Source organism: Ursus arctos, unplaced genomic scaffold (assembly GCF_023065955.2).
Source record: "Ursus arctos isolate Adak ecotype North America unplaced genomic scaffold, UrsArc2.0 scaffold_11, whole genome shotgun sequence".
Classification (NCBI taxonomy): Eukaryota; Metazoa; Chordata; class Mammalia; order Carnivora; family Ursidae; genus Ursus; species Ursus arctos.
Window position 1 is genome coordinate 14799552 of NW_026622775.1, and position 12421 is coordinate 14811972.

At 39.0% G+C, this 12421-nt stretch overlaps 1 protein-coding gene across 1 annotated transcript in view; it reads right to left on the minus strand.

Moving 5' to 3' along the window:
• Positions 1 to 12421, minus strand: part of TNIP3 (TNFAIP3 interacting protein 3) — a 35236-nt gene that overhangs the window by 14573 nt on the left and 8242 nt on the right. The window contains exons 6-9 of the mRNA XM_057310230.1: positions 11916 to 12047; positions 9728 to 9856; positions 4609 to 4728; positions 1409 to 1534 (exon numbers count right to left, since the gene is read on the minus strand). Coding sequence (XP_057166213.1) covers positions 1409 to 1534; positions 4609 to 4728; positions 9728 to 9856; positions 11916 to 12047 — 507 coding nt within the window. The remainder of the gene's footprint in view (positions 1 to 1408; positions 1535 to 4608; positions 4729 to 9727; positions 9857 to 11915; positions 12048 to 12421) is intronic.

Sequence of the window (12421 nt, forward strand, 5' to 3'; positions counted from 1 at the left end):
TTTTAAGGTATCACCAAGATTATCCCTTATTTCATTAATACAATCATACCACACTCTGTGTAGACAATGCATTGTTTTGTTGATAACAATAAAAAATTAGTTTACAGATGACAGAAATGAAAATTACTTGTGGATTACAGTCTCTAGTATATTTAGATTGTTATGTGTTCCTGGATGCACTAGAATGTCTACAATGGCAAAGACATTGCCCATCTTAGACACAAATTTATCATCAATCTGAACTTAATATAGTAGAAGGAGCAAATTAAAATATGGCTGGAAACAAAATAATTAGTGCAGTGACAACTTAGAAGAAATTAAGGAAGCACTGCATGTAAGACATACAAACTGAGAGTGATTTCCTCACGGAGAGTAATCAGAACATTTTCTCACCCCTTGTTTGCATAAAGTAAGGTGCATGAATTATTTTCAGAAAAGCATTCTATTATACTTTTACCACTATTTTATTCCTTTTAACTTCTTAGAAAATGGTTCTGCCAAATGAGTTTTGCATGTAAAATTAGGAATTTCAAGTGAATCCCTGAAAAAATGTCAGAAAAGAAATTGAGTTTAATTCACAGTATTAGGAAGAAGAAGAAGACAACTAGTTAAACATTTCTTTTGAGATGAAGGATCTGGTGGCTCCAGAGCTGTCACAGCATGTCCTGCAACAATTTTCTATTTACTGAAAAGCATTGGATGATTTTGCAAATCAAAAATTCTGTGGTTCATTTTCTTTTCTTAAGCCAAAGTTGTGTTAGCTACATTTTCCTCATTAACATCAATATTTACCCATTATGCCACTTCCTGAGTCTACTTCTAATATATCCTATTACATTTAATTGTAATATGCTTACATTTAATATATTCTATCCCAATAAACTAAAATTATGTGGCTTCCTTGAGAGTGATTCAGTTACATTTAATTGGGAAACCCACTGAACAAAATTTTCAGTTTCACTGTATTTTATATATATAAATGACATGTAGAAATATGTATGTTTTTGGAAGACAGGAACATTGCATTATAGCCCTTAAAAGAAAATGACAAGAGCTTAGAAACAACTTCACTCTGTTGGAGTGTTTTGGATTTGAATTTTGATTACTAGATAGTTCAACTCCCTCTCTACCAAGATAAATATTACTAGAAAAAGATCAAAAGAATTGGATTTTATAAAAGACTTTGGAATCTAATTTCTTAGGTACCTCCTTAATAGACTTAAGTTAAAAGAAATCTCCAGTCATTTTCATCTCTTTAAAAGATTGTTTAAGAATGATTTCATCCCAGGTGCTTACCTCTCAAAGAAAATCAATGTCAATTAACAGAAGCCAAATTCTTGAATTTTTTTTATGAAAAAATAAAAAAATACACATGTGCTGGCAAAGATTATTTTGTTTTGACTTATACCTGAGAATTCAGCCTGTTCAACTGGGATTGAGAAGTTTGATTAATTTGCTGTAGCTCCTCTTTCTCTTGATTAAGTCTTTCTCGGTCTGATCGCTCCTTTTTGAAGTCTTCTTCATATATTTGCACCTAGGAAATATTGACTTGCTGTTACTGTTAGCATCCTTTTCTCTAAGCCATTAAAATCATTTCAGAAGAAGCGCTATCTGGGGACACCTGGGTGGCTCAGTCGTTAAACGTCTGCCTTCGGCTCAGGGCGTGATCCCAGGGTCCTGGGATTGAGCCCCCCATTGGGCTCCCTGCTCCACTGGGAGCCTGCTTCTTCCTCTCCCACTCCCCCTGCTTGTGTTCCCTCTCTTGCTGGCTGTCTCTCTCTGTCAAATAAATAAATAAAATCTTAAAAAAAAAAAAAGAAGAAGAAGAAGAAGAAGAAGAAGAGGTGCTATCTGGGCTTGTCCAATCTGAGTAATTCCTATCCTCTTTTCATGACTATTTCTTCATGGTGAGACTCTATCCTAATGGATCTGGCCATAATTTTATCTCTCGCTTTGTTTAGAATGGCAGTTCTCAGCTTTTTCCTCCTTGCGTATGTGTCAGGAATTCAGAAGTAAAGTAACAACATGGATATTTTGAAAAAAAAAATCCCCCTCACCCATCATTCTGCTGCATATTTCCTTACGGTGATGAGCGTCCACCTCCCCTCTTGCCTAGTGTTAAGTATCACTATTTTGGGGCAAGCCATCCATCCCCAACACAAGGCTTCGATGTAGGAATAGTGCTTGAAGTTCTAAAAGACAGTTTACTGACAATAGCTGTTAAGTGAAGCCACTAAATATTGGCATGCCAGTTTCCAAATATAAATAGCAAATTGAACACAAAATAGAAATGAAAGGCTCATGTATGTGGAAGAGCAAAGTATGACTGTGAAAAGGTATTCACAATTGGCCCCAGTAATTTTAGGGATACATCATTTTTTAAAAAGTAGTAATATTTTAGTGGAACGCCTCTCAAGAAATACTCCACATATTCCAGAAAAGCAATCAAACCAAAAGAAAAACAGATTTAATCATTATTGTTCTTGACCGGCATAGTGTTGATTGATGGCTTGGAGACTCGTATGTGGAACGATGAAAAATAAATGAAGCTTAGGGAATGAGGCAAAGGAATTCCTTTAAGACAATGAGTTAAATTCCAACTTCCATGGGAACCTAGTAGCTAGATTTTTGTCTATTAATACTAATGCACTCTGCACCTTCACCACCAATAATGCAACATGTTTTAACTAGAGGCTTATTAAAGTCGATAATAATAGAACAAAATGTAATAGCAAGAGAGGATGAAATTAAACATGTTATACAGATCTAGATGCAGATATACACATTTAATTTTTAAGGTTTTATTCACCAGAAGCATTGCAAGGGAAATACACCCAGCTAAGCTGACATTTTGTTTTGGTCGTGGTTTTGGTTAAGATCTGAGGCTCAGTTCCAGACAGAGTCAAACTAATGCTCTGTAAACAATTACCAGAGGCACTTGAAATGGGAGAAGCTCATCTGATCAGAATTGAACACTCTTTATCAAACACAATGCTGATAGCGATGTCATCACCGCAATCAGGTGGCCAAGATCCTAGCTCAGTTTCTTTGTGAATTGAAATCCTTTAGCGTATCACATGACTCGGTGATATAGTGATTGTGGGTGTCCAATTAAAAATGTGCACAGTTAAAATGTGTATGCATGAAGTTAGCAAAAGAGCCACGCAAAAACTAAGGAGAGGGATGCTGGACCTCTTGTGGATAATGAAAAAAAGGATACCTGTCATTGTCTGCATCCAATATGAGCTAAACCATGGCTGTAAACTCTGTGCATGTGTAAGAGTGACTCTCCTGCATGTGGGATACATTATATGAGAGCATCAAAGATGATTCAACTGTCTGAACATAAGAAGTAGTTTTTTTCGGAGGAATCCTGGCCAGTGGCAATGGTACTTTAGGGGTTGAGAATTTGGCGGAGCTTTAACACTCCGAATACTACCCTTATTCTCTTCATAGGTTTATTTTTAAACTATGTATTTGATCCTGAATGTAATGAGGCAGATTATTCAAAAGAGGGTTGATAGAAGAGAAAATGCAACTTTACTATCAAATGCTCTGAATTTTCTAGATTTACAGATAGGCTATTTCCTAGGAAGTACTAACAATAAACAACAACAACAAGAATACAATTGCTTAATTCCTTGGCATATTGCATCAAGAATCCTTGGAGTTGGCCTTGTTCGGAGCAAAACAGCCAACAAATCAGTTCCAGGGACATACTTCCCAGCCCTTTGTTCTATCACATCCTCTCCCCCACCGCTAATGTATTACTGACAATGTGTGCTTCGGATATAGGATTCCTATATGTATCCTGTATTTATTGACATCACCATGAACTGTTCCAGCTCTTTACCTTCATCAGTTTATTTAACCTCTTACAGGAAGAGAGATGTGATATGCATGGGTGGCCTCTCAGCGAAGCCAGCTCCAGCTGGCTGAACTAAATTTAGACCCAGATCGGTTAGGCAGGGCTCTGTGCCTACGGCCCTCTGTTGCTGATACATGCAGAAGCTACTCCTTTACTTTCTGTCCACTCGGGGACGTGGGGTTGAGGTTGGGTGAGTGAGGAAGGCCTTGGGCATCAGTACATTGCTAGGTGGTGCCGTCCACATGCGGCTGTAGATGAGCAGAGCTGGCTCTTCAGTGATGACGATCAGTGCGGAGTATTCCCTTTAAAACTGCCCTTGTTGTTCCAAGGCCTGGAGGCCAGCAGCTGCAGAATAAACAGGCTGGCTGCTACCATTTTCTGAAAAGGTCCAGGGTTTGGGATGGTAGTGTTTTCAAAATAAATTGTGTCCACATGCAACTCTCTAGACCAGTGCTCATAAAATCTCACCAAAATGTTAATTAGGAAGCCCTTCTTTTAACCATACAATCTTGGACAAGCCATTCAACCCATTGGAAACTCAATCCCCCCTTTTATAAAGTGCGAGTTGGGCTAGCTCATCTATATTGTCTTGTCAAGCTTTATAATTAGATAATTCTAAAGAAAATAAATGCAAAAACTTTGGACACCTCTTGAACAGAAAGATTTCCAAAAATGTCTAAAGGAGCATGAACAATGGGCCCTGTGTTCTCCACATGATTGTGCCACTTTCAACTTCTCACCTGCTGTTTGAGAACTTCCATTTCTGTTCGCATCTCCTCATGCCTGTACTCCATTTCAGACTTTCCCAAACAGTCCTCAGGAAATGAAGAACACTCGATTTTCAAGGCATCTTGAAGAGCCTATGTTGTATGATAAGCACACGGTTGAGCTAAGAGTTACCACATCTTATGAATTCCTCTATAATTGTTACAATGATCTCAAATGGCCCCTGCAAGGCGGAACTCCATTTTTGGTGCTACTTCTATGACTGAATAACTTTTCTACTTTCTCCTTTTCTAGCATACAATCTTTTTTCCCCCCAGAATCTCTGTCTTTTCTCCATGACGATGCTTATGTTATTCAACTGTCATTGTTATTTAGGAGGGCTTTTGACATCTTTGTCGGAGATCTCCCCTCCACCAAGCCAACCATGAAAAGGAAACATACCTAGAGCCTTCCTCCAGATTCTCCAACTCAAACACATACTTTATCAATAATGCTCAAACGTTAGAGAGCAGCAGAATCACCTGGAGAGGTCGCAAACATGCCCATCCCTGGGCACTGTCCTCAGAGATCCTGAATCATTAGATCTGGGGAGAGGGTCTGAGAATCTACATTCCTCAAAAGCTGAAGCTGCTGGTCCCAGATGACATTGTGAGTGACACTGTGCTATCCAGCCCTGCCCCAAATAGGAGAGACGGAAACCCACAGGACTGTGAGCCCATGCAGATCACTATTCCCTAGATCGACGGTCCTGCTGCCCTTCTGCCCTGTCCTCCTCAGTAAACCATGCCCTGGCCTGGCCACGGCCATATTTATTCTCTAAGAAAACATTCGTTAACTCCCTACAGGGTGCAGAGAGTCCCCTGCTTCCTTTTTCTTTTTCTGTTTCTGTTTCTTTCCCTTCCTCCCTCCTCCTCCTCTTTCTTTCTTTTTTTCTTTCTTTCTTTCTTTTTCTTTCCTTTTCTTTTCTTTTTCTTTTTCTTTTTGTTGCACAAAAGTGTGCAAAATGGGGAGGCGGGGAGGGCAGAGAGAGAGGAGAGACTCTCAAACAGGCTCTATGCTCAGTGTGGAGCCCGGTACAAGGTTCGATCTCATAACTTTGAGATCATGACCTGAGCCAAAACCAAGAGTTGGATGCATCACCGACTGAACCACCCAAGTGCTCCATGCTTTCTTGACATCCAGTACAACTTAATGGTTTCCCTGTGGGGTGAGGAGGTGAAGGCAACAAGAGACACTTAAATTTGCCAACAAGATTATCATCATTATTCAGTAGCCCATGATCTCTTACATATACTATACTTCATCAGATCATATAAAAGACATTCTGAAGACTTTGGTTCATGATGAGTTCAATAAAACAGCCACAAAAATTGAGACACAACACGCCTCATCCTGGTTGGTCTGGGAGCCCATATACAAAATGACTACTTGCTCATTATCAAATGAGTCCTTTACACAAACAGAAAAGTTTCACTTTCAGAGCTCCAAGATTTCACTTCCTCTGAATTTCTCTGGTAGCTTCAATGATGTTCGTTTGATGATACTATTAGTAACTTACTTTCCTGCATTACTGCACAAAATGATTATAAAGGTAGGAAAAGAAAAGCAAAGTTACTATCTTAAATAGGTGTAGACAGGCTAAGAATTTCCTAATAGAATGTCTTTTAACTCTATGGATACTGTCTAGCCTGATTGTAAGTGTCATTTTTCAGGAAGTTGTAAAAGAAACAAGAACTTTTTTCTTCCTCCAAGAAGAATTTAAAGAAACAACAAATGTTGTTTAATAATTTATGTTTTGTTAGAATCTGTTGCTAAGCTATAGAGTTTTAGGAAGTATCATATTAGTTATAATTTTTAAAAATGTGTTAGTAGTAATGGAGAGAATCTAGGATGGGGTGAGACAAAAGAGTTAAGCCTTAAATCAAAAAATGCTGATTTCATATCCTACACCTATGAACAGACTATTTTTGTGGGTCTTGTTATATTTGAATTTCCTGGTCTACCTTTCATGCTAGTCAGGCTTCTAGAAATTTTGCAAATGAGTCATAAAAGAAAGGTGAGTTTGATCGACATTTTTCCATCTTGGGGTTTTCCAGCTTCCTTGAACAAACACCTGTAACCTATTCTAGAATTATTCTAGAATAATTTCCTATAAGCACAGGCATACTAACAGATCTACCCATCTCACAACAGTGAGATGTTGGACAAACCAATTTTGCCCATGGGTGGCACTGGCTGACAAGCCTCAGGTAATTTTTCTCACTTTGGTTAGACATCTGGCTTCTCCTGAAGAACTCAATGAAAACAATGCCCTTGGGTATTTCCTTCAAAGCAAATAAGTTGACTTGAGTACGCATAGTTGTGTGAACTTCTGAAAACCATATGTTAATTACTAAACTGACATGCAACAAATTTCTGCTGAGTGAATGGGTCAGCAGGCAGTCTGCTTGTGCAAGGAGGGTGGGCCCCGGGTTCCGTGCTGTGATGGATGGTATGCACAAGCAGCTACCCAGATCAACATTTCGAGTAACTTCTATTTATTACAGTGGTAAGAAAAGAAAAGGAAAGAAAAGTCAAGTCTCAGTGTAAAATTGAATATCTTACATTTCATTAGATACTAAAATACATGCACTAAATGAGAAAAAAAAAACTTTTCATAGCTCATCACTTTATAGCTATGTTTTCTAAATGACACTTTAAGGTATAGATGTGGCAGACAAAATCTTTTCTGCCTTGAAGTGCCCTTTTATTTGTATTTTTTTTCACTAGTCATAAGTAATGCATCATGCCTGCTAAAGCAGGAAACTCGGGGCCAGAATTGGCTATTGGACATATTATTGTACTAGCCAAGTTATTTAACTAATTCATCCGTTCAATAGATATTTAAGAACATACTGTGAGCAAGGCCTTGTTGCTGGCATTCAGAATACAGCAGTGAAAAAACCAGAAAAGCTTCAGCCACACTGTGACTGTTGTATGTGTGAATCCATGCCTTCAAATAAACACATATTAAAATTGTATTTTATAACTGTGTTCTTATAAAGAATATGTTAATATTAATATGAAAATGTTTTTTTCAACCTAAAGGTTCATTTTTTTCTCCTGATTTTAAGGGAAATTAAGCATATTAATAGGCCACTAAAAATATCATGAGTCCTCAATACTGTGCCTACTAGCCTAATAGAGAAGTCAGTTCTGCAAAACTCCTACCCTCATGGAGCTTACAATCAAGATCAGGAGACAGGAAACAAATTTGGCAAAAGGAGACACTGAACATATATCAGATAACAATAAATTCCAAGGAAACATTAAAACAGGAAATATCAGAGGTGGAGTATGTAATTTTAATTAGGATGGCCAGAAAAATCCTCTGAGAAGGTGACATTTGTAGAAAGGCCTGAATTTTACTCAAATTAATTGTTTTCATTTTCTCAATTTTATTATAATCACAAGGGTTAAAAATTTTTTACTGACTTTAAAAACACTCTGTTAACTATAGAGACAGATACACAAAAATGAAGGGTACACATAGACATGAGCAAACAACAGAGTTCTTGGCTGTTCTAATTTCTACAGGGTTTATATTCTTGTGCCAACATTTATGGAAATGAGTTAGAGAACAGGAGAAAATTTATCAAACAATATAGCATAAATGGGGAAGATTTCAAATACAATCTCAATGCTAGTTCCTCTAAGTCATCTGTGGAAATTTCCAACAGAGAATAAAAGGGAAAATTTATTTGCCCTGAATTTGTGTCTCTGAATATTGTTTTCTTCTCTTAGAGGATAGAGAAGTACATTGTTTATGAAGTTAGTCTCTACTTTGCCATTTTCTCCTGACCAGTAACTTGCCTCATGAACAGACCGAGTATAGCGGCACATTTGTAAAGCATCCTGTCAGCTCTACAGGCACAAACTTAACACTCTGGATCTTTTAATGATCCTCTGAACACTAGTTAACTACAAGATGCAAGGTCCAAAATACTGGCACTGAGCAATTTTTCAAGGCCAATCACCTACTCTTGTTTTAGAAGGAAATTTCTGTTACTTCAGTCAAGAAAGATCTAACCTGAGGGGCATCTAGGTGGCTCAGTCCGTTAAGTGTCTGCCTTCAGCTCAGGTTATGATCCCAGCATCCTGGGATGGAGCCCCTCATCGGGCACCCTGCTCAGCGGGGAGCCGATTTTCCCCCTCCGTCTGCCTGCCGCTCCCCCTGCTTGTGCTCTCTCTCTCTCTCTGTCAAATAAATAAAATCTTTAAAAAAATGAAATATCTAACTTGAGAGATGAATAACTTGATTCAACATGTACTACAAGCATTCCTACGGTCTACATCTGATGTGGCTCTCTGAAAAATCAACAGCAAAGGATTTGTTTCCTTGAACAAGTCAGCAATCCCTTCCCAGGGAAAATTAAGCTGTGAGCGCATAAAACTCTCACAGATACACACACACGCACACACAGATGCACAAACTCTCCCTGGTCATCCTTTGGCAGCAATTCACAGGCAGCCCCTTTGAATAGCTAAGTGGAAGCAAACGCATTTAACCATTTGTGTTTTTCTCACAGACTTGCCCCTCCAACCCCCACCCCAGGCCCCACACCCCAATTAAAGGTGAGTTTTAGGCTTATTCTCTGGAAGGCCGCCATCTCAGCCTTGGGGTTGGCATTTAGCATGATTCCATACAGTCTGCCTCACAGCCAGTTCCAGAGTGATGATTTTAAAGAGCAGCCTGTTTCCTCAGGAAACTTTTTTTTTTTTTTTTTTTTTTTCCTCAGGAAACTTCTGCGGTTGACCAAGAGGTATGCTATCGTTCACAAACACCCACTTGCTTTATGTGGTTCTTTGGACTAAAAAAATAAAGAGTTCTTTCTGTCTTCTAACATTTCTCCTCGTTTCTCTTTTTCACGGTGATTTTTTGCAGGGACACTAATTCCTTAAAGCCTCCTGAGTCAATTTTGGCTGAAAGAAGCAGACAGGAGTGATTGATAAAATTACAGAGAAGCTCCTGTGGGAGCTCGCAAGACTAGGAGCAGCCCCGCAGCCCAGATGTCGCTGTGCCTCTCAGGTAGGAACGCGCTCTTTATTACAGGGACCTCTCCTTCCATCTCCCCAGCTTGACCTGGCTGATACCTTATTGAGGCGTTTTATTTCACATTCGTAATGTTCCTTCTTCTTGTTCACAACAGCATTTTTTTCTTTCAAAAACTTATTTTCTTTCTTCAATTCATGTAATTCTTCATTTAGGCTCTCCTTTTCCTTCTGAAGTAAACAGCAAGAAGACAAAATTGCAATCAGTAAAATTCAGAGGACATAATATTGTAGAAATACTTCTGAAATACAACAAAAACAGGGCCTGCTAGCCTCTCATTTCATGTTCCATTTAAGCAATATTCTCTAGGTAGAAGACAGGATAGAGAAAAATCTTTCTTTAATCCTTAATGCTACTTAGTTTCATGATGCCGGAAAAAGCTCAAAATCCCAATCCTCACTTTCAAGAGTCGAATGGGTCTACTGAATAAACTAGCTCCCATGTACTGTTACGAAGTGACAGATAAATGACTTAGTAAAAGTAATTACACTTCTAAAAAGAAAAAAAAAAGTATCAAAAAATATACAAAATATCTCAAAATCCAACTCTGCCGGCATCATTCTGGACTGAAGAGAGGGAGAAGAGGGTAATACTTCAGGCAAATAAGAGCCTTTACCACAGACAATTATTCAGAGCACCATATTGCTGTGATTATTACTCTTAAAAGATAGAGATCAAAAAAAGAAAAACAATTGTACAGATCAATTAGTCCAACTGCCATCACTCCTCCATGTTCCAGATAACCTTCAAGGTGTCCTGTGTTTTAAATAACTGAAGCAAGTTTAGTTGTTTTGACACTATGCGTTCTGGATTCAGACATCTGTCTTCTAATTCTTAATTTGTATTTTAGATAGTAAACTTTTTGTGGAGTGAATTGGATTCCTAACGGCATTCAGATTTTAACCTAATAAAAAGAAATATTCCAGAATATAGGTAAATCTAGATGAGAAAATATCTAATATATATGTTAAAGTATGCTCCTTTAATGATTAGTATTTCCCAATACAATAATTAGATTTAAGATATCCACTTTAGGTGATTTTTGTTTGTTTGGTTTTTTTGTTTTTAAGTAAAAATATTTCTATTTGCTTTTACTTAGAGTGGGCTCATAATACACTTAGAAAATGAATGAATCATTTTCTAACTTGGCATAATTTAAAAGAAAAGGACTTCAACTCGAATATGGTTCCAACTGCATGAAGGAACAATTGCCATGATTCCTGGTCAGGGTCTGAATGGAAAAGGAAGGGACTGCTCCAGGACCACAAGAGTTGCTAAACCTAGTTTGTTTTCCTCTGACTCACTGAGGCAGAGGTACCCTTCACAAAATAGGAAAACCTACACTGACAGTTGCCTGCACTGATTTGAGACGTTGCCTTAGGATCGGTGCATGTGTTAAAATACAGCCAACGCCTCACAATAGCAGTCACAAGACTTCACCTGAAAATATTACAGTTCTTGTTTTTTCTTAACATATGTAAAAAAAATGAGGGTCCGTTAGAGCTTAAGGTTTTTCTCCCATTTTCTACAATATCCATTAAGCCCCATAACTAAGAGCAAAACCAAGAGTATTCTAGAAAAAGCCTGTCGCCTTCATGACCACCATCTTGCTCTCAGCAGGAATTAATGGAGACTTAGACTCTGGAGACGGGGTCCAAGTCCCATTTTCCCAAGTACTAGGTTGGCACGGTTGGCAAGTCATGCAACCTCGTCACCTCTCAGCTTTCTTATCTTTAAAATGGCAAAAATAATATTTTCTTCACAGATGGGCTGAGCTTGTTAGATGAGATAATCAGGGTAAGGTCATTTTAAAAATGTTTTATTTTTATGATGACAAAGCAAGTACTTATTTGTAAAACTCTGTAAGCTGAAAAGCAGCTGTACAAATACAAGGTATCGGCCTATTATTATTAACACTAGTAATAAAATAATATATATGAGTAAAAGCAAAAGAGTAAAATGAATCTTCTAGGTTGAAATGTGCTAGAAAGATAGCTCCAAATCTCTGGATCAGCTCTCTCTGCCGGTAGAGCCTGGCACACGTGGGCATACCCACTTCGTCAACAAAGGAGGAAGCCAGCAGGGTATGGCCCTCGCTCTGATTGTGAACTGGCCCTACTCTGTGGCTCTGGGGACTTGCGCAAGCCCCCGCCCGCCCTCGCACACAGGTGTGGGGTACGTGTACTCAAGCCCTGGGGCGCGGGAGGTGGCTCCGCGAGCCCCGCCCACCTCCTGGAGCTGCAGCCGCTCGCGGGTCAGGTCGAGCAGCTTGTCGCTCTCTCTCTGACTCTGTTGTAGCTCCTTCTCCTGCGTGCTGAGGAATCTTTCTGTGGCGTCCAGTTTCGTTTTCAGCTCTGCAATCTGAGGAAGTCGTTTACAGAGTTGCAGAAACCTCTTCTGAAATTCACACCCCCCTCCCTCCTCCTGGACTTATTCCCACCCCGTGCACTCGGGGACAGACACGCCCCCTGGAAGGGGCCCTAAGGAGAGGTTCTATTTCTCATCCCCTTTTGTGTTTATTATTATTATTATTATTATTATTATTATTATTATTATGTCATCCCCTTTTGAAAAGACCACAAGTGCATTTAAAAAAAGAGCTTGCTCTACGGGAAAAAGCAAACCCCCGAAACAGCCTTCAGCCCCTTCCCTCCTTTCTCCAAACCACACCACTTCCCAGGGAATAAAGATTTAAGAATTTAGACGGGGGAGGGGGGTAACACACTTCTGGGCCT